The 21,344-nt window shown below is 43.8% G+C and overlaps 1 protein-coding gene across 1 annotated transcript in view; it reads right to left on the reverse strand.

The window, feature by feature from the left end:
• Nucleotides 1-16,814, reverse strand: part of hdc (histidine decarboxylase) — a 19,015-nt gene extending 2,201 nt beyond the window's left edge. Inside the window, exons 1-11 of the mRNA XM_063004654.1 lie at nucleotides 16,770-16,814; nucleotides 13,810-13,982; nucleotides 13,545-13,658; nucleotides 11,675-11,797; nucleotides 9,730-9,912; nucleotides 7,781-7,924; nucleotides 7,664-7,688; nucleotides 6,238-6,400; nucleotides 5,621-5,708; nucleotides 4,864-4,962; nucleotides 3,946-4,047 (exon numbers count right to left, since the gene is read on the reverse strand). Of these exons, the coding sequence (XP_062860724.1) occupies nucleotides 3,946-4,047; nucleotides 4,864-4,962; nucleotides 5,621-5,708; nucleotides 6,238-6,400; nucleotides 7,664-7,688; nucleotides 7,781-7,924; nucleotides 9,730-9,912; nucleotides 11,675-11,797; nucleotides 13,545-13,658; nucleotides 13,810-13,982; nucleotides 16,770-16,797 (1,242 nt within the window). The 5' untranslated portion in view covers nucleotides 16,798-16,814. The remainder of the gene's footprint in view (nucleotides 1-3,945; nucleotides 4,048-4,863; nucleotides 4,963-5,620; nucleotides 5,709-6,237; nucleotides 6,401-7,663; nucleotides 7,689-7,780; nucleotides 7,925-9,729; nucleotides 9,913-11,674; nucleotides 11,798-13,544; nucleotides 13,659-13,809; nucleotides 13,983-16,769) is intronic.
• Between the last annotated feature and the right edge of the window lie 4,530 nt (nucleotides 16,815-21,344).

Below are 21,344 nucleotides of genomic sequence, written 5' to 3' on the forward strand. Positions count from 1 at the left end.
GTACTGGATACAGGTGTGATGTACTGGATACAGGTGTGATTTACTGTGATGTACTGGATACAGGTGTGATGTACTGGATACAGGTGTGATGTACTGGATACAGGTGTGATGTACTGGATACAGGTGTGATGTACTGTGATGTACTGGATACAGGTGTGATGTACTGTGATGTACTGGATACAGGTGTGATGTACTGGATACAGGTGTGATGTACTGGATACAGGTGTGGTGTACTGGATACAGGTGTGATGTACTGGATACAGGTGTGATGTACTGGATACAGGTGTGATGTACTGGATACAGGTGTGATGTACTGTGATGTACTGGATACAGGTGTGATGTACTGGATACAGGTGTGATGTACTGTGATGTACTGGATACAGGTGTGATGTACTGGATACAGGTGTGATGTACTGGATACAAGTGTGATGTACTGGATACAGGTGTGGTGTACTGGATACAGGTGTGATGTACTGGATACAGGTGTGATGGTACTGGATACAGGTGTGATGGTACTGGATACAGGTGTGATGGTACTGGATACAGGTGTGATGTACTGGATACAGGTGTGATGTACTGGATACAAGTGTGATGTACTGGATACAGGTGTGATGTACTGGATACAAGTGTAATGTACTGGATACAGGTGTGGTGTACTGGATACAGGTGTGATGTACTGGATACAGGTGTGATGTACTGGATACAGGTGTGATGGTACTGGATACAGGTGTGATGGTACTGGATACAGGTGTGATGGTACTGGATACAGGTGTGATGTACTGGATACAGGTGTGATGTACTGGATACAAGTGTGATGTACTGGATACAAGTGTAATGTACTGGATACAGGTGTGATGTACTGGATACAGGTGTGATGTACTGGATACAAGTGTGGTGTACTGGATACAGGTGTGATGTACTGGGATCTGAGTGGATCAGTGGTAGCGAGTGTAAACAGGTTCTACATTCCAGGCTGGTTAGATAACAGTATCAGTACAGTGAGAGACAGAAACCCGCGTGTTCAGATTTACATGCTTCACATGTCAGAGTGATTCTTCATATCAGATAACATTCCTCATGTGTTCACCCACCATTACCAGGTGTAGTGTATTATTGTGTTGTGTAGTGTAGTGTGTATAGTATAGTGTAGTGTGTATAGTGTAGTGTGTATAGTATAGTGTAGTTTGTATAGTGTAGTGTGTATAGTGTAGTGTGTATAGTATAGTGTAGTGTGTATAGTATAGTGTAGTGTGTATAGTGTAGTGTAGTGTGTATAGTATAGTGTAGTGTGTATAGTGTAGTGTTGTGTACTCACAGTGAGACTGAACACCACCAGACCCAGGTGTAGTGTATTATTGTGTTGTGTAGTGTGTGTAGTGTTGTGTAGTGTGTATAGTGGGGTGTAGTGTGTATAGTATAGTGTAGTGTGTATAGTGTAGTGTAGTGTGTATAGTATAGTGTAGTGTAGTGTAGTGTGTATAGTATAGTGTAGTGTGTATAGTGTAGTGTAGTGTGTATAGTATAGTGTAGTGTGTATAGTGTAGTGTTGTGTACTCACAGTGAGACTGAACACCACCAGTCCCAGGTGTAGTGTATTATTGTGTAGTGTAGTGTGTATAGTGTAGTGTTGTGTAGTGTAGTGTTGTGTACTCACAGTGAGGCTGAACACCACCAGTCCCAGGTGTAGTGTATTATTGTGTTGTGTAGTATTGTGTAGTGTGTATAGTGGGGTATAGTGTAGTGTAGTGTGTGTATAGTGTAGTGTGTATAGTGTAGTGTTGTGTACTCACAGTGAGACTGAACACCACCAGTCCCAGGTGTAGTGTATAATTGTGTAGTGTAGTGTGTATAGTGTGTATAGTGTAGTGTGTATAGTATAGTGTAGTGTAGTGTGTATAGTGTAGTGTGTATAGTGTAGTGGTGTGTAGTGTCTTGTGTATAGTGTAGTGTTGTGTAGTGTAGTGTGTATAGTGTAGTGTCGTGTAGTGTCGTGTGTATAGTGTTGTGTAGTGTAGTGTTGTGTATTGTTGTGTAGTGTAGTGTGTATAGTGTAGTGTTGTGTAGTGTCATGTAGTGTAGTGTGTGTATAGTGTAGTGTTGTGTAGTGTAGTGTTGTGTACTCACAGTGAGACTGAACACCACCAGTCCCAGGTGTAGTGTATTATTGTGTAGTGTAGTGTGTATAGTGTAGTGTAGTGTGTATAGTGTAGTGTGTATAGTGTAGTGTGTATAGTGTAGTGTAGTGTTGTGTACTCAGTGAGGCTGAACACCACCAGTCCCAGGTGTAGTGTATTATTGTGTTGTGTAGTGTGTGTAGTATTGTGTAGTGTGTATAGTGGGGTATAGTGTAGTGTGTGTATAGTGTAGTATGTATAGTGTAGTGTTGTGTACTCACAGTGAGACTGAACACCACCAGTCCCAGGTGTAGTGTATAATTGTATGGTGTAGTGTGTATAGTATAGTGTAGTGTGTATAGTGTTGTGTAGTGTAGTGTGTATAGTGTAGTGTTGTGTAGTGTAGTGTGTATAGTGTAGTGTTGTGTACTCACATTAAGACTGAACACCACCAGTCCCAGGTGTAGTGTATAATTGTGTAGTATAGTGTGTATAGTGTAGTGTGTATAGTTTAGTGTAGTGTGTGTAGTGTAGTGTGTATAGTGTAGTGTTGTGTAGTGTCATGTGTATAGTGTAGTGTTGTGTTGTGTAGTGTGTATAGTGTAGTGTTGTGTAGTGTCGTGTGTATAGTGTAGTGTTGTGTAGTGTAGTGTTGTGTACTCACAGTGAGACTGAACACCACCAGTCCCAGGTGTAGTGTATTATTGTTTTGTGTAGTGTGTATAGTGTGTATAGTGTGTATATTATAGTATAGTGTGTATAGTGTAGTGTAGTGTGTATAGTGTAGTGTTGTGTAGTGTAGTGTTGTGTACTCACAGTGAGGCTGAACACCACCAGTCCCAGGTGTAGTGTATTATTGTGTTGTGTAGTGTGTGTAGTATTGTGTAGTGTGTATAGTGGGGTATAGTGTAGTGTAGTGTGTGTATAGTGTAGTGTGTATAGTGTAGTGTTGTGTACTCACAGTGAGACTGAACACCACCAGTCCCAGGTGTAGTGTATAATTGTGTAGTGTAGTGTGTATAGTGTGTATAGTGTAGTGTGTATAGTATAGTGTAGTGTGTGTAGTGTAGTGTGTATAGTGTAGTGTTGTGTAGTGTAGTGTGTATAGTGTAGTGTTGTGTAGTGTAGTGTGTATAGTGTAGTGTTGTGTAGTGTAGTGTGTATAGTGTAGTGTTGTGTACTCACATTGAGACTGAACACCACCAGTCCCAGGTGTAGTGTATAATTGTGTAGTATAGTGTGTATAGTGTGTATAGTGTAGTGTAGTGTGTATAGTTTAGTGTAGTGTGTGTAGTGTAGTGTGTATAGTGTAGTGTTGTGTAGTGTCGTGTGTATAGTGTAGTGTTGTGTAGTGTAGTGTGTATAGTGTAGTGTTGTGTAGTGTCGTGTGTATAGTGTAGTGTTGTGTAGTGTAGTGTTGTGCACTCACAGTGAGACTGAACACCACCAGTCCCAGGTGTAGTGTATTATTGTGTTGTGTAGTGTGTATAGTGTGTATAGTGTGTATAGTATAGTGTAGTGTGTATAGTGTGTATAGTGTTGTGTAGTGTAGTGTTGTGTACTCACATTGAGACTGAACACCACCAGTCCCAGGTGTAGTGTATTATTGTGTTGTGTAGTGTGTATAGTATAGTGTAGTGTGTATAGTGTGTATAGTGTAGTGTAGTGTGTATAGTATAGTGTAGTGTGTGTAGTGTAGTGTGTATAGTGTAGTGTTGTGTAGTGTTGTGTAGTGTAGTGTTGTATAGTGTAGTGTTGTGTAGTGTAGTGTAGTGTAGTGTAGTGTCGTGTGTATAGTGTAGTGTTGTGTAGTGTAGTGTTGTGTACTCACAGTGAGACTGAACACCACCAGTCCCAGGTGTCTCTCAGCTGGAATGTGGAAGTTGGAGTCGCTTCTCACCAACGACTCAAACAGTCTCGCCAACTCAACCCCCTACAGAGCACAAATACAACTACTAAATACACACTCGGCACACAATCAACACACTTAACACTAAACACTAAACACGCACTTAACACAATTAACACACAACACTCAACACACAATCAACACACACTTAACACAATCAACACTCAACACACTAAACACTCAACACACAATCAACACAACACACACTCGACACACAACACTCAACACACCCAACACACACTCAACATGGAACACTCAACACCATCAACACAAAATTAACACACAGCACTCAACACACACTCACATATTTAACCCACACTCAACACACATTCAACACACACTCAACACTCAAAACACACAACACTCAACACACAATCAACACAACACTGAACACAACATTAAACACAAATCACTGAACACACTGATGTAGACCAAATTGAATCTGACGTGTTTTGTGTTTGTGTGTGTTTGTGTGTGTATGTGTGTGTGTGCAGTGTAGGACCCCTGATTGAACATAGGACCCCATGTTAATTAGATGACAGCAGGACTGTGTTAGTTCTGATCTCAGATGGACCACGCCCACTTTACACAGTGATTTAGCTGGTATGTTTCAGGTGTGTGAGGCAGTATCAGGTGTTAATGACTGTGAGAAGTATGAAGTGTTTCTGTTTAAACTGATGTGATGGTGATGATGATGATGATGAAGGTGATGATGAGGGTTAGGGTTATCACGGTGATGATGAGGATGAGGAAGATGATGAGGAGGAGGAGGAGGATGATTTGGGTGATTAATGAAGGTGATGATGATGAGGAGGATGAAGGTGATTAGATGTATCTCACGTGTCTGATGTGCTCCTGCAGGTTCTTCAGCCCGAACGAACGCAGAACGAACCAAAGTTTTAATGATCTGAACCTCCGACTCAGAGGAATCTGCCAGTGCTGCACACAGAGAAACACAACAGTACAGTGTGTGTGTGTGTGTATAGAAAGTTTGTGTGTATGTGTGTGTGTGTGTGTGTAGTGTATGTGTATGTGTGTGTGTGTATGTGTATAAGATGTATGTGTATAGAAACTGTGTGTGTAATGTTTGTGTTTGTTTGTGTTTGTGTGTATATGTGTGTATAGAAAGTATGTGTGTGTAATGTGTATAGAATGTGTGTGTTTGTGTGTGTATAGAAAGTATGTGTGTGTGTGATGTGTATAGAATGTGTGTATAGAAAGTATGTGTGTGTGTGATGTGTATAGAATGTGTGTGTATAGAAAGTATGTGTATATATGTGTGTATAGAAACTGTGTGTAATGTTTGTGTGTTTGTGTGTGTTTGTGTGTATATGTGTGTATAGAAACTATGTGTGTGTAATGTATGTGTTTGTGTGTGTTTGTGTGTATATGTGTGTATAGAAAGTGTGTGTGTGTAATGTGTATAGAATGTGTGTGTATAGAAAGTATGTGTGTGTGTGTATAGGGTGTATGTAAAAAGTGTGTATAGGGTGTGTGTATGTAGAAAGTATGTATGTATAGGGTGTGTGTGTGTGATGTATGTGTGTGTGTGTAGAAAGTATTTGTGTGTATATAGAGAGTGTGTGTGTGCGCACACCATGAAGTCTGTAGCCCCTGAGTTATCATGTCTTAGGTAGAGAGGATCCACACTGAACGTCTGCTGGAGTTTCATCTTATCTTTCACCCTACACACACACACACACACACACACATGCACACACACACACACAAACATGACATGTTTGATAAACTGACCTCTCAGTTTGTCTATGTAAATAATAAATGCTCGGAAACTATAAAAGTAGAGTATGGTGTTCCACAGGGGTCGGTGTTGGGACCTCTATTATTTACCCTCTATATGCTACTATTACATTTTCTTATACTTCATTCAGATAAAACAGAGGTAATACTTGTTGGATCTAAGGCTGTGAGGGACACGTCTAACCCGGTGCTAAACCTTCATGCCTCTCTAGGATTCCTGGCTCAGATGTAAAAAACTTGGGTGTCACAGTAGATTCAGACTCTCCTCAGTAACAATATTACTAGAGTTGCTTAATATTTCAGAAGTAAAAAGTGCTACACAAATCATTTTGACTTGGACAGTTTGGAACAGTGCTCCGGGGTCTATAAGGGCCCTGATTTACACCACACTGTCAGAACCCTCACTGTCCCAGCTCTTCTGGAATGGTCCGGTTCTCGTTTGGTCTCTCTCACCAGAACGCCGTACAGTCGAAGTGCACCATCATCCACTTGGACGGGTTGAAGACGAACGAGTCTGCGTACTCGATCCCGGCCATGAGGTAGCGTAGTTCAGGACAGAGGAAGGCGGAGCCAGCGTACGCCGCGTCGACGTGGAGCCACAAACCCTCACGAGCACCTGAACACACACGCAAAACACTTACAAATACACACTCACAGGTGGGTGAGGATTACAGCATCATGCCCAGCTGCCATGCCAGCAATGACCGGGGTAAGAGGTGTAGACGACTGTGTTAACACTCATTCAGCCTCGATTGCTCCAAGTGGAGGTAGATGGTTTCTTTGATTGAAACTTGTTTCTTTCTGAGGCCCTGATGCCAGGCTTGGTCTTCAGCCAGTCGACTCTCGGCCGTCACGGTGTAACCACCCTGGACAAGCAAGCTTCCTTCAGCGGCGGGTTGATGGCACTTTTACGAGTGGACCTCAAAGATGGTTCCACACTGGACCTTCTGCTCCTTGCGGTTTTTACTGCATTCCTGTTTCTTTATTCCCTCATTTTGCAGAGAACTCATTCTAACCTTCAGGGTCCAGGATTCCTTCAGGTCCAGGGTTTCATCAGGTTCAGGGTTCTTTCAGGTTCATGGTTCTTTCGGGTGCAGGGTTCCCTCAGGTTCAGGGTTTCTTCAGGTGCAGGGTTCCCTCAGGTACAGGGTTCTTTCAGGTTCAGGGTTCTTTTAGGTGCAGGGTTCCCTCAGGTTCAGGGTTTCTTCATGTGCAGGGTTCCCTCAGGTTCAGGGTTTCTTCAGGTGCAGGGTTCTCTCAGGTGCAGGGTTCTTTCAGGTTCAGGGTTCTTTCAGGTGCAGGGTTCCCTCAGGTTCAGGGTTTCTTCAGGTGCAGGGTTCCCTCAGGTACAGGGTTCTTTCAGGTTCAGGGTTCTTTCAGGTGCAGGGTTCCCTCAGGTTCAGGGTTTCTTCAGGTGCAGGGTTCCCTCAGGTTCAGGGTTTCTTCAGGTGCAGGGTTCTCTCAGGTACAGGGTTCTTTCAGGTTCAGGGTTCTTTCAGGTGCAGGGTTCCCTCAGGTTCAGGGTTTCCTCAGGTGCAGGGTTCCCTCAGGTACAGGGTTCTTTCAGGTTCAGGGTTCCTTTAGGTACAGGGTTCCATCAGGTGCAAGGTTTCCTCAGGTTCCTCTGGCCTTTATATCCACGTGTAAGAACTGTTCAGAATGAATGTGTGAATGTTTTGGACTTGGAACCGTCTGAGCATAAATGAAGCTGTACAGATGAACCCTCCCTGTACTGAAGGAACCATCACACCTACTGGCATGTTCATGCTGGTTCTCAGGTACATTAATGTGGAATAACAAACTCACATGATGAAGTAACGTAAGTGTTTATACTCACAGATCGGTCCGAGTTCCAGCAGGTTATCAAAGGAACACACACCTGTAGAACCCAGAGTACCACACAGCTACACACACACACACACACTGGGTTATTAAATGTGTTTGGATGTATGTGTGATGAAAGCATGATTATGATTATGGGAACCAATCAGATTACCATGATGGGCACTAAGCCCCGCCTCCTGTCCTCCTGTATGGCTCTCTGCAGTGTTTCTCCTCTCAGTGAGAACTTCTCATCCGTCTCCAAAAACCTGATCTTCACCAGAGAGATCAACCCGGCCTTCTCTACTGATGAGTGAGCCTACACACACACACACACACACACACACACACACACCATACACACGTTAGATACACACACACACAATACATACACTGGGTCAGACTTGTTTTGCCCCTGCTGGATGACGAAGCCAAGGAAGGTGATCAAGTTTACCTAAAACTCACATTCCTCAGCCATAACAAACAGCCAATTCTCCAGTAAGTGAGTGTTACTGGTGTGTTACAGGAGTGTTACAGATGTATTACTGGTGTGTTACAGGAGTGTTACAATGTATTACAGGAGTGTTACATATGTATTACTGGTGTGTTACAGGAGTGTTACAGGTGTGTGTTACAGGGCATGTATTACTGGAGTGTTACAGGAGTGTTACAGGAGTGTTACAGGAGTGTTACAGGAGTGTTACAGGTGTGTGTTACAGGAGTGTTACTGGAGTGTTCCTCAGCCTAAACAAATAGCGGATTCTCCAGTTAGTGTTACGGGTGTGTTACAGAAGTGTTACAGATGTATTACTGGTGTGTTACAGGTGTGTGTTACATGAATGTGTTACAGATGTGTTACCGGTGTGTTACAGGTGTGTGTTACAGGAGTGTTACAGGTGTGTTACAGGTGTGTTACTGGAGTGTTCCTCAGCCTAAACAAATAGCGGATTCTCCAGTGAGTGTTACGGGTGTGTTACAGAAGTGTTACAGATGTATTACTGGTGTGTTACAGGTGTGTGTTACATGAATGTGTTACAGAGGAGTGTTACTGGTGTGTTACAGATGTGTTACAGATGTATTACCGGAGTGTTACAGGAGTGTTCCTCAGCCTAAACAAATAGCGGATTCTCCAGTGAGTGTTACTGGTGTGTTACTGGTGTGTTACTGGTGTGTTACAGATGTATTACTGGTGTGTTACGGGTGAGTGTTACATGAATGTGTTACAGAGGAGTGTTACGGGTGTGTTACAGAGGTATTACAGGTGTGTGTTCCAGGAGTGTTACTGACATGTTACAGGAGTGTTAAAGTTCCAGGTGTGTTACAGGTGTCTGTGTTCCAGGAGTGTTACTGACATGTTAAAGGAGTGTTACTGACATGTTACAGGAGTGTTACAGGTGTGTGTGTTCCAGGAGTGTTACTGACATGTTAAAGGAGTGTTACAGGTGTGTGTGTTACAGGAGTGTTACTGACATGTTACAGGAGTGTTACAAGTATGTGTTACAGGTGTGTTACTGGAGTGTTACTGGAGTGTTCCTCAGCCTAAACAAATAGCTGACATGTTACAGGTGTGTTACAGAAGTGTTACTGTTACATGTGTGTTACAGGTGTGTATTACATGTGTGTTACAGGTGTGTATTACAGGTGTGTTACAGGTTAATGGAGTGTTACAGGTTAATGGAGTGTTACAGGAGTGTTACAGGTGTGTGTTACTGGAGTGTGTTACAGGTGTGTTACAGGGGTATCACAGGTGTGTGTTACTGGAGTGTTACAGGTGTGTTACAGGGGTATCACAGGTGTGTGTTACTGGAGTGTTACAGGTGTGTTACAGGGGTATCACAGGTGTGTGTTACTGGAGTGTGTTACAGGTGTGTTACAGGGGTATTACAGGTGTGTGTTCCTGGTGTGTTACAGGTGTGTGTTACAGGAGTGTTACAGTTACAGGTGTGGACCAGAAATTGAACCAGGTGTGCATGATCAGCAATGTGGGAAATCTATTGTTTGACCTTCAGCACCATAGATGACATCAAAGCTTCCCTGAGTGGAGCACAGATGGGGCTAGAATTGGGTGTGTGTGTTTATGTGTATGTGTATGTGTATGTGTGTGTGTGTGTGTGTGTGTGTTACCTGGTCAGAAGCATAGGCGATGAGTCTGGAGTTGAGGATGGACTCGTCCAGGTCGGTGTGTGTGTGTGTATCACTGAAGGCGTCGGTCAGGAGGTCCGTCGGTGAGTTTCTGCTCTTCATCTGAAGGATTTTATCTTTACGTGTAGCAAGAAGAGCGACCAGAGTGCACTCACTCACTGTACTCTACACACACACACACACACACACACACACACACACACACACGTCATACCAGAGTGCACTCACTCACTGTACTCTACACACACACACACACACACACGTTATACCAGAGTGCACTCACTCACTGTACTCTACACACACACACACACACACACACACACACACACACACACACGTTATACCAGAGTGCACTCACTCACTGTACTCTACACACACACACACACACACACGTTATACCAGAGTGCACTCACTCACTGTACTCTACACACACACACACACACACACACACACGTTATACCAGAGTGCACTCACTCACTGTACTCTACACACACACACACACACACACACACACGTTATACCAGAGTGCACTCACTCACTGTACTCTACACACACACACACACACACACACACACACACACACACACGTTATACCAGAGTGCACTCACTCACTGTACTCTACACACACACACACACACACACACACGTTATACCAGAGTGCACTCACTCACTGTACTCTACACACACACACACACACACACACACGTTATACCAGAGTGCACTCACTCACTGTACTCTACACACACACACACACGTTATACCAGAGTGCACTCACTCACTGTACTCTACACACACACACACACACACACGTTATACCAGAGTGCACTCACTCACTGTACTCTACACACACACACACACACACACACACACGTTATACCAGAGTGCACTCACTCACTGTACTCCACACACACACACACACACACACACACACACGTTATACCAGAGTGCACTCACTCACTGTACTCTACACACACACACACACACACACACACACACACACACACACACACGTTATACCAGAGTGCACTCACTCACTGTACTCTACACACACACACACACACACACACGTTATACCAGAGTGCACTCACTCACTGTACTCTACACACACACACACACACGTTATACCAGAGTGCACTCACTCACTGTACTCCACACACACACACACACACACACACACGTTATACCAGAGTGCACTCACTCACTGTACTCCACACACACACACACACACACACACACGTTATACCAGAGTGCACTCACTCACTGTACTCTACACACACACACACACACACACGTTATACCAGAGTGCACTCACTCACTGTACTCTACACACACACACACACACGTTATACCAGAGTGCACTCACTCACTGTACTCTACACACACACACACACACACACACACACACACACACGTTATACCAGAGTGCACTCACTCACTGTACTCCACACACACACACACACACACACACACACACGTTATACCAGAGTGCACTCACTCACTGTACTCTACACACACACACACACGTTATACCAGAGTGCACTCACTCACTGTACTCTACACACACACACACACACACACACACACGTTATACCAGAGTGCACTCACTCACTGTACTCTACACACACACACACACACACACACACGTTATACCAGAGTGCACTCACTCACTGTACTCTACACACACACACACACACACGTTATACCAGAGTGCACTCACTCACTGTACTCTATACACACACACACACACACACATTATACCAGAGTGCACTCACTCACTGTACTCTACACACACACACACACACACACACACACACACACGTTATACCAGAGTGCACTCACTCACTGTACTCTACACACACACACACACACACATGTAACACACATTATACAGAGGTGTGTGTTGTACAGATGTGGACTGTGTGCTAACCTGCAGTATTCCTCCTCCATGACTGTCCGGGTGATGATGCAAGAAATGATCTGGCAACCCAAGTGCTTTACATAACCAGTCCATCACACACATCTCCAACTCAGTACAGGCAGGACTCGACGCCTAGAGTCAGCAAATACAGAGGAGTGTGTTACAGTAGTGTGTGTTACAGTAGTGTGTGTTACAGGAGTGTGTTACAGAGTGTGTTACAGTAGTGTGTGTTACAGGAGTGTGTTACAGTGGTGTGTGTTACAGTGATGTGTGTTACAGGTGTGTGTTACAGTAGTGTGTGTTACAGTAGTGTGTGTTACAGGAGTGTGTGTTACAGGAGTGTGTGTTACAGGAGTGTGTGTTACAGGAGTGTGTTACAGTAGTGTGTGTTACAAATGTGTGTTACAGTAGTGTGTTACTGTAGTGTGTAACAGTAGTGTGAGTTACTAGAGTGTTACAGGTGTGTTATGGGTGTGTTACCGGGAGTATGTTACAGGTGTGTTACATAAGTTTTACGGGAGTTTGGCAGGTGTGTTACAGATGTGTTACTGGTATGTTACTGGTGTGCTACAGGAGTGTTACAGGTGTTTTATAGGTATGTGTTACGGATATGTTACAGATGTGTTACAGGTCTGTTACAGGTGTTTTAGGGGGGGGGTGTTACGGGAGTGTTACTGGTGTGTTACGGGAGTGTTACAGTAGTGCTACAGGTATGTTACAGGAGTGTTACGGAAGTGTGACAGGAGTGTGTTACAAGGATGTTACGGGAGTGTTACTGGTGTGTTATGGGAGTGTTACAGATCTGTTACAGGTGTTTTGGACAGGGGGTGTTACAGGAGTGTTACTGGTGTGTTACGGGAGTGTTACAGTAGTGCTACAGGTATGTTACAGGAGTGTTACGGAAGTGTGACAGGAGTGTGTTACAGGGATGTTACAGGAGTGTTACTGGCAGTGATGGCATAGTTACCTTGAAAAAGTAATCTGATTACTGATTACTGATTACTCCTTTAAAAAGTAACTTAGTTACTTTATTGATTACTTGATTGTAAAAGTAACCAAGTTAGATTACAAGTTACTTTATTAGTTATATAATGCGGTCTGCTAAAGTATCCCATAATGCAACTGGAGCTGCGTAGGCGTTTGAAGCGGAATAAGAAACAAGAAAGATGGTGGAGTCCTCTGTTCACAAGTGTAAGAAAGATAAATAAAATAATTTTTTTTAAAGACAAATAAATAACAAAAAGACGATAAATATCCTAAATTTTGGCGAGTGGGGTTTGTAATGAGTCTGCAACTATGGTGATATTACGTCATCACACCGGCCGAGTAGTGCATACTTTCTCCAATCTAGTGCGTACTCTGTAAGTATGCGATTCCGGACGCAGCTCGTGACTTAATTGTCGCATAGGCCAGACGTCACTCCCCGAGACGCAAAAAGAAAGCAAAAATATATCTTTTTACTAAGGAAAATAACAAATATAGTAACGCACAGTAACTTGGATAAGTAACTTTAATCTGATTACTGGATTGGAAATAGTAACGCGTTAGATTACTTGTTACTGAAAAATGTGGTCAGATTAGAGTGTTATGGGTGTGTTACAGGTGTATGTTACATGAGTGTTACAGGTGTGATACAGAAGTGTGTTACAGGTGTGTTACAGGGATGTTACGGATATGTTACAGGGGTGTTACGGGTGTGTTACAGGTGTATGTACTTCTGTAAGTCGCTCTGGATAAGAGCGTCTGCTAAATGCTGAAAATGTAAATGTATGTTACATGAGTGTTACAGGAGTGTTACAGAAGTGTGTTACAGGAGTGTTACAGGGATGTTACGGATATGTTACAGGTGTGTTACTGGAGTGTGTTATGGATGTGTTACCCAGGTGAAGCCGAGGCAGTTGATGGCATCAGCCAGCATGTCCCCCAGTAGAGATGGCCATGAGTTCAGAGCAGGAAAATAAGCGTGCATGTACGGACTCTGCCAGTGCACCACCTACACACACACACACACACACAACGTTAACTCTTACAGGATCTAACGTTCCTCTAAACTGAACACTGATTGTAGAGATGATGGATGAAACAGATGGAGGAGGAGCAGAATGATGGATGTGGAGTAACAGGATGTGGAGGAACAGACTGACCCCGGGCATGATGATGTTCTCCACGTCCTGCATGATCTTCTCCCAGCATTCAGGTTCCTGAGGAGCTTGGTCTGGGAGCAGAGGCTTCATGAAGCCTGGCTGAACATCTGGAAGAACCTTCCTCTGTCTGATCTCCTCCAGGTATCTTCTGATATAGTCCACCATCTCCTTCCCTACACACACACAGGTCATCTAGTCTCTGGCAGTACTTTGGGGAGAAGAGGTGAGGGTGTTTCTGAGGGTGCCAGTCTGTGTACCAGCTCTGTGTGCAGGATCTTTATCTCTAGGTTTGGTTCTGGTGGTGCCATGGTGGATAAAAGTTCAGGATGATTCAGCCTCCAGATTAGGAATTCATCTTGGTGTAAAGCAGGAGAATTGGAATGCTGACTGCTCTGCCTTCAGTTCCTTGTTGATGGAGATTCCAAACCCAATGATGGAGCTCCACCACTATGGATGTTCCATGGATTTAAGCTGCTTGTTGCAGAACTTTTGTCCTTCAGGTCTCCGGTTGGTAGACAGTGGTGGACCGTATGGGACTGTGTGGGACTGACCAGGACAGACCTTCAGAGAGAAGATGCCTGAGAACCCCATGTTCTCTCTACACAGACACATTTCCCATCATCCTACACTCCCGAGAAGAGGGTATGTCTAAATTCTTAGATCCCTTAAAATGCTCCTACTGAAACTCGTTCTGATTGATGTCTAACACGACAGATGGAAACAGCAGCGAGCCGAGTTCTTATTCATGTTTAACTTTTATAAAGGTGCAGAAGTTTTGGATGTCCACCAGCGCTGAGGTTCCGGACTCCTTGAGTTCGAATCTCGGCTCCGCTACCGGTCAGCTGGGCACCCCCAGCGGAGCGGGCACCATAGTGGAGCCATAAATCAGTGAACACACCCACAACTCCACTCAACATGTGATTCCAGTTTGTGACTGAAACAATGAAACTTCACTGTGGGTCAAAAATATACAGACAGACTCTTAGAAATTCTACGAGGTACTGGACTAGTAATCGGAAGGTTGCTGGTTCAAGCCCCACCACTGCCACAGAGTTTGAGTAAAACCTTTGACCCTGAAATGCTCAAACTGTTTTCACTAATAATTTTAAGTCACTTTGGAAAAGCTTCTGTAAATGTACACGTACACCAATCAGCCATAACATTATGACCACCTCCTTGTTCACTCACTGTCCATTTTATCAGCTCCACTTACCATATAGAAGCACTTTGTAGTTCTACAATTACTGACTGTAGTCCATCTGTTTCTCTGCATGCTTTGTTACCCCCTTTCATGCTGTTCTTCAATGGTCAGGACCCCCACAGAGCAGGTATTATTTAGGTGGTGGATGATTCTCAGCACTGCAGTGACACTGACATGGTGGTGGTGTGTTAGTGTGTGTTGTGCTGGTATGAGTGGATCACACACAGCAGCGCTGCTGGAGTTTTTAAACACCGTGTCCACTCACTGTCCACTCTATTAGACACTCCTACCTAGTCGGTCCACCTTGTAGATGTAAAGTCAGAGACGATCGCTCATCTATTGCTGCTGTTTGAGTCGCTCATCTTCTAGACCTTCATCAGTGGTCACAGGACGCTGCCCACGGGGCGCTGTTGGCTGGATGTTTTTGGTTGGTGGACGATTCTCAGTCCAGCAGTGACAGTGTGGTGTTTAAAAACTCCAGCAGCGCTGCTGTGTGTGATCCACTCATACCAGCACAACACACACTAACACACCACCACCATGTCAGTGTCACTGCAGTGCTGAGAATCATCCACCACCAATGTTTTAAATAATAATATGGTTTAACTTTGTGCACCGTTGATTATAAATCAACTGGTGACTTCTCTGTGCCCAAATAACCAGAGCTAGACTTACACAGTCGTTACAGAATGAGCGTTTGAGAAGCTCTGAGATCCTTATACTTACAGCTCTAGAATTTTAAACACTGCATCACCGTCCACAGTCACACAGGCTTCACCTGTACCACTTTACAGACCCACACACAAAAAAGCTGCTCCTGTTTTCCCTCCGCCCGCGTGATCAGAACCAAACCTCACTGTACAGACGCCTCTAAACTCACACATCACTACAGTTAAATATTTATTACAGTCGAATCCGGTTAATTGGACCACCGGTTAATCGGACCAGCCGCTTATTCGGACCGAATCCTAAAGTACCGAAAGAAATCCTATTATGTGCGTGTAATGTTATTCGCTTATTTGGACCAAAATTCCGTTTAATCGGACCAAAGAACGTGAGAGCGAATAAGAAAAAGAAGCCACAAGTCGCCACTTAGAGCGGATGCAAAGCGGATGCAAAGCGGGTCAGCGAGATATGGGAGGATTCCTGGGCTCCCCGGGAGAATTTATGCTTTTATCAAAGGTCAGGAAATCCGAAAAGTTGTGTTGACAAGAGCAAAACCAGCGGGAGGTGAACACGCCCACCACTTTCTTTCCCACAGCGAAGCACCCAGTAGCCAGCAGCGTCGTTATCGGATCCATCTGCATCTCCGCTTTTCGGCGAAATGAAGTCGAGCGTAAACAAGAGTGTCCGGCAACACGTGCAAGGAATTCCCTCCAGTCAATCCCGATTAAAGTCTACACGAGAAAGCTATCATTCCACTATCAGTCCTTGTAACATAGGGCATGTTCGTGTAATCGGACCAGCCGGTTATTAGGACCAAAACGATCGCGTCCCGATGTGGTCCGATTAACCGGATTCGACTGTATTACATTTTATCATTAATTATTTATTCAATTATATTTTACATTTAAATTAAAAAAATATAAATAAAAAACAAATTATTTGAAAAATTATTTGAAAAATGAATTTAAATGTAAATGAAAGAAAATTTTCACTTAAACATTGCAATAGAATATAAATGATCATATTTAATGTGAATAAAAACAGGTATATGGATTGCTGTGTGTGTGTGTGTGTGTGTGTGTGTGTGTGTTACCTCTGCGTGTGTATTCCTCCGCCTGCATGATCCCGTCTGCACCGTTCGTCCGAATGAATGAGTGAGTGTTCACCTCTCCGACATCCGAGGATCTTATATACCCTCCCAACCACACACACACACACTTAACTATACATGCACTTATTTATACACACACACACACTTTTACACACACACACACACTGGGTGTGACGCAGGACTCTGTGGAGCTGTTTGATTTGTGTGATGAGTTTCGGTGCAGTTAAACAGAAGAACAATCGTGTGTGACGGAGTGATGGAGTGTGTGTCCACACAGCGTGAGAACAGCATCACATGTTCAATACAACATGACACACACACACACACACACACACACACGTGTGTACAGAGCTTAAACATCTGCAGAAATTCTCCTCCACATTCACCAGTTTCTAACCCAAGTGTGACAACTGTGCTAACCACACTGACTTACGCTGTGGTTCACTGCAGTCCTAAAGCTTCAGAATCGCCTGTCGTCTCGTTTAGACTGAATAACTTTTTTATAAAAATTAACATTTCATCCAAAGCGACGTAAAATAAAGCAATAAGCCACGAGAGGCCGTGCGTTACTGTGATTTTAGCACGGGGATGACGTTTTTGGCACGACGCGAAGCGGAGAGCCTAAAACTTCTTTCCCCGTGCTAAAATCGTAACAGTAACGCACGGTCTCGAGTGGCTTATTGCTTTTATAAAACTGTAAAGGATCCTTAAAGAGTGTTTTGTTTTTACTAATTTATGTTCTTAAGTGTTCAGTTCAGTTTCAGATTTTGGGTTTATGTAAAAAGGTAAAGACTTTTATTTTGGTAAATGCTGCTGTTGCATTCATGCTGTTGTTTCACTCATGCGGTTTCTGTTTACGCGCAAAAGAGAAACAGTTGGAGGGAAAAGACGGTGGTAGACAGATAGCTGCTGGAAGGTTCTCAAACGGTAAAATAGCACCTAGTTGAATGGCGAACAAGGTATATATATATTTTTATTGTTTATATAGAGTACAAGGTGCTTCATGTCATAAACTCATTTTGAAATATAAATATATATATAAGCAAACATATTTTCTGTTTATCTATTTGATGGGTTAAGGGCATTTGAGTGGAACTGCTTTATGGGTTTTTCATTTATGAGAAAGTAAACTGATTGTGAACTGAGTTTTACACTAAAACATGCTGTTATATGTGTATTGTTTCTGTATAGACAGTAATTGTGAACTATTTATTTTGTTTTGTTTAACTTAGCTCTTACGGTGAATTCTGGAATTAAAGACAATAAAATCTCCATGAATCATCAGTTTTCGAGTTTTGACCATTAATCAGCTGGGTTCGCTACAAAAACGGCGGTCAACATAAAATATAATAAATACAACAATGTTTAATTCATAAATGTATTTATTGTGTATAAACTTACAATAAAGCATTCTTCCGCGACGCAAAATAGTTCGATTAACAGTGTTGCTAGGCAACATGAGGGCGAAAATAACATTACATTTTTCTTTTCAGTGGCGTATTAATATGGAATGATGTGAGGTGGTCATAGGTGTGAGTTTATCGGGGCTTCGAACGCGGCTCAGCCAATCAGATTTTAGGACCGGAACTATCCATTTTATAATTATGACTGAACAGTTTTGAGCAATTGAGTGGCAACTTGGCGGTAGTGGGGCTTGAACTGGCAACCTTCTGATTACTAGTCCAGTATCTTAACCGCTGACAGGGTTTTTTCAGCTGAATTTGTACTGGGGTGCCCAGCCGACCGGTAGCAGAGCTGAGATTTGAACTCAGAGAGTCCAGGATCCCTGTGACATCTGAGTGCCCCACTGCTGAAGAGGAACATCTCATAACATGATGCTACCACCACCATGCTTCACAGTAGGTAGGGTGTGTTTTCTGTAGTGTTTGGTTTTCTCAAACTAGGAGTCCAAAAAGTTCAATCTTGGTCCTCATCTGACCATAAAACCTTTTAGAATCTTCCAGATCTTTCAGCCGGGCACTCGGGTGTTTACTGCAGCTTTAAACCAACACGTCCTCTTAATAACCTCTTTATTATTTATTATTTAGAAGTATTTCTTCTTTCACAGTTTCAGAACTCAAAACATGAAGATGAGCAGAACTCCATCAGGACTTCAGCGCTGTTCATTCAGTCTGGAGCTGAAGGTCAGTGATGACCACCACATCTTCACCTTCATACACCAACTGATTAATAAACTGTAATAATAATAACCTGAGTCTGTCCATCATCATCATCATCATCATCATCATCTGATTCACTATCAGTGTGTGTACGGCACCTGTCAGAAATCTTCACCCCCTTTAAAATAACTCACAGAAACTCACAGAAATGTTTCTCCAGCTTTATTTACACATTTACAACCTTCAGGTACCGAGAACAAAAGGAACCGGTACAGAAAATGAAGAACCAGAATAAAAGAGAGGGAAAGGTCATCAGTCCATGGTTTAATCATTCGTAGATCCTAGTCTACTCGTAGTCTGTGAGGATTTGTGTCTCCACCAGCTTTACACACCCAGAGAACAGAAGCGTCGCTCGATCTTCAGTAGGATTGTTGGTGTTGGGTCAGATTCGGTGGTGACCGGTGATGTAGCGCTCTCTCCACGTCCATCCACAGATCTGATCAGATTTAGATCAGGGTTCTGACTCGGGGTTTGTGGAGTGTTAAGGGAGGTGTAGGAGGGTGTGTAAGGGGTGGAGGAGGGTGTAGAGGCGGTGGAGGGGATGTGGAGTGTTGATGGAGGTGTAGGAGGATGTGTGGGGGGTGTAGAGGGCGTGTGATGGAGACAGTAATGAAGCAGGAACTCTCTCTACATGATGATTTATTATAAACAGGGAACATTATCTCAGTACTGGAGTGTAAACCTGATTCCTGATTAAAGCTGAAACTCAAACACTGAGCTGAATGTGAGTGATAAGAACCTGATAAACACCTCACCTCAAACACCTCACCTCACCTCAAACACCTCACCTCAAACACCTCACCTCACCTCAAACACCTCACCTCAAACACCTCACCTCACCTACCTCACCTCAAACACCTCACCTCACCTCAAACACCTCACCTCAAACACCTCACCTCAAACACCTCACCTCACCTCAAACACCTCACCTCAAACACCTCACCTCACCTACCTCACCTCAAACACCTCACCTCACCTCAAACATCTCACCTCACCTTAAACACCTCACCTCATCTCAAACACCTCACCTCAAACACCTCACCTCAAACACCTCACCTCAAACATCTCACCTCACCTTAAACACCTCACCTCATCTCAAACACCTCACCTCAAACACCTCACCTCACCTCAAACACCTCACCTCAAACACCTCACCTCACCTCAAACACCTCACCTCACCTACCTCACCTCAAACACCTCACCTCAAACACCTCACCTCAAACATCTCACCTCACCTTAAACACCTCACCTCATCTCAAACACCTCACCTCAAACACCTCACCTCACCTCAAACACCTCACCTCATCTCAAACACCTCACCTCATCTCAAACACCTCACCTCACCTCAAACACCTCACCTCAAACACCTCACCTCACCTCAAACACCTCACCTCACCTTAAACACCTCACCTCATCTCAAACACCTCACCTCAAACACCTCACCTCACCTCAAACACCTCACCTCACCTCAAACACCTCACCTCACCTCAAACACCTCACCTCACCTCACCTCAAACACCTTACCTCACCTCAAACACCTCACCTCATCTCAAACACCTCACCTCACCTCAAACACCTCACCTCATCACAAACACCTCATCTCAAACACCTCATCTCATCTCAAACACCTCACCTCACCTCAAACACCTCACCTCATCACAAACACCTCATCTCAAACACCTCGTCTCATCTCAAACACCTCACCTCACCTCAAACACCTCACCTCAAACACCTCACCTCAAACACCTCACCTCAAACACCTCACCTCATCTCAAACACCTCACCTCACCTCAAACACCTCACCTCAAACACCTCACCTCAAACACCACCTCATCAAACACCTCACCTCAAACACCTCACCTCACCTCAAACACCTCACCTCATCACAAACACCTCATCACAAACACCTCACCTAATCTCAAACACCTCACCTCAAACACCTCACCTCATCTCAAACACCTCTCCTCAAACACCTCTCCTCATCACAAACACCTCATCTCAAACACCTCACCTCATCACAAACACCTCATCTCAAACACCTCACCTCAAACACCTCACCTCACCTCAAACACCTCACCTCATCACAAACACCTCATCTCAAACACCTCACCTCAAACACCTCACCTCACCTCAAACACCTCACCTCATCTCAAACACCTCACCTCAAACACCTCACCTCATCTCAAACACCTTGTCTCATCTCAAATACCTCATCTTAAACACCTTATCTCATCTCAAACACCTCGTCTGATGCACTGTTCCCTATACTCATAATACCAAACTGTACAACCCCCCATACTAACCCACTCCAGAATAGAGATACACACTCCATCTGAAACAGAGCACTGTTATACACCTTATACTCATAACCCCACAC

Source organism: Trichomycterus rosablanca, chromosome 11 (assembly GCF_030014385.1).
Source record: "Trichomycterus rosablanca isolate fTriRos1 chromosome 11, fTriRos1.hap1, whole genome shotgun sequence".
Lineage (NCBI taxonomy): Eukaryota > Metazoa > Chordata > Actinopteri > Siluriformes > Trichomycteridae > Trichomycterus > Trichomycterus rosablanca.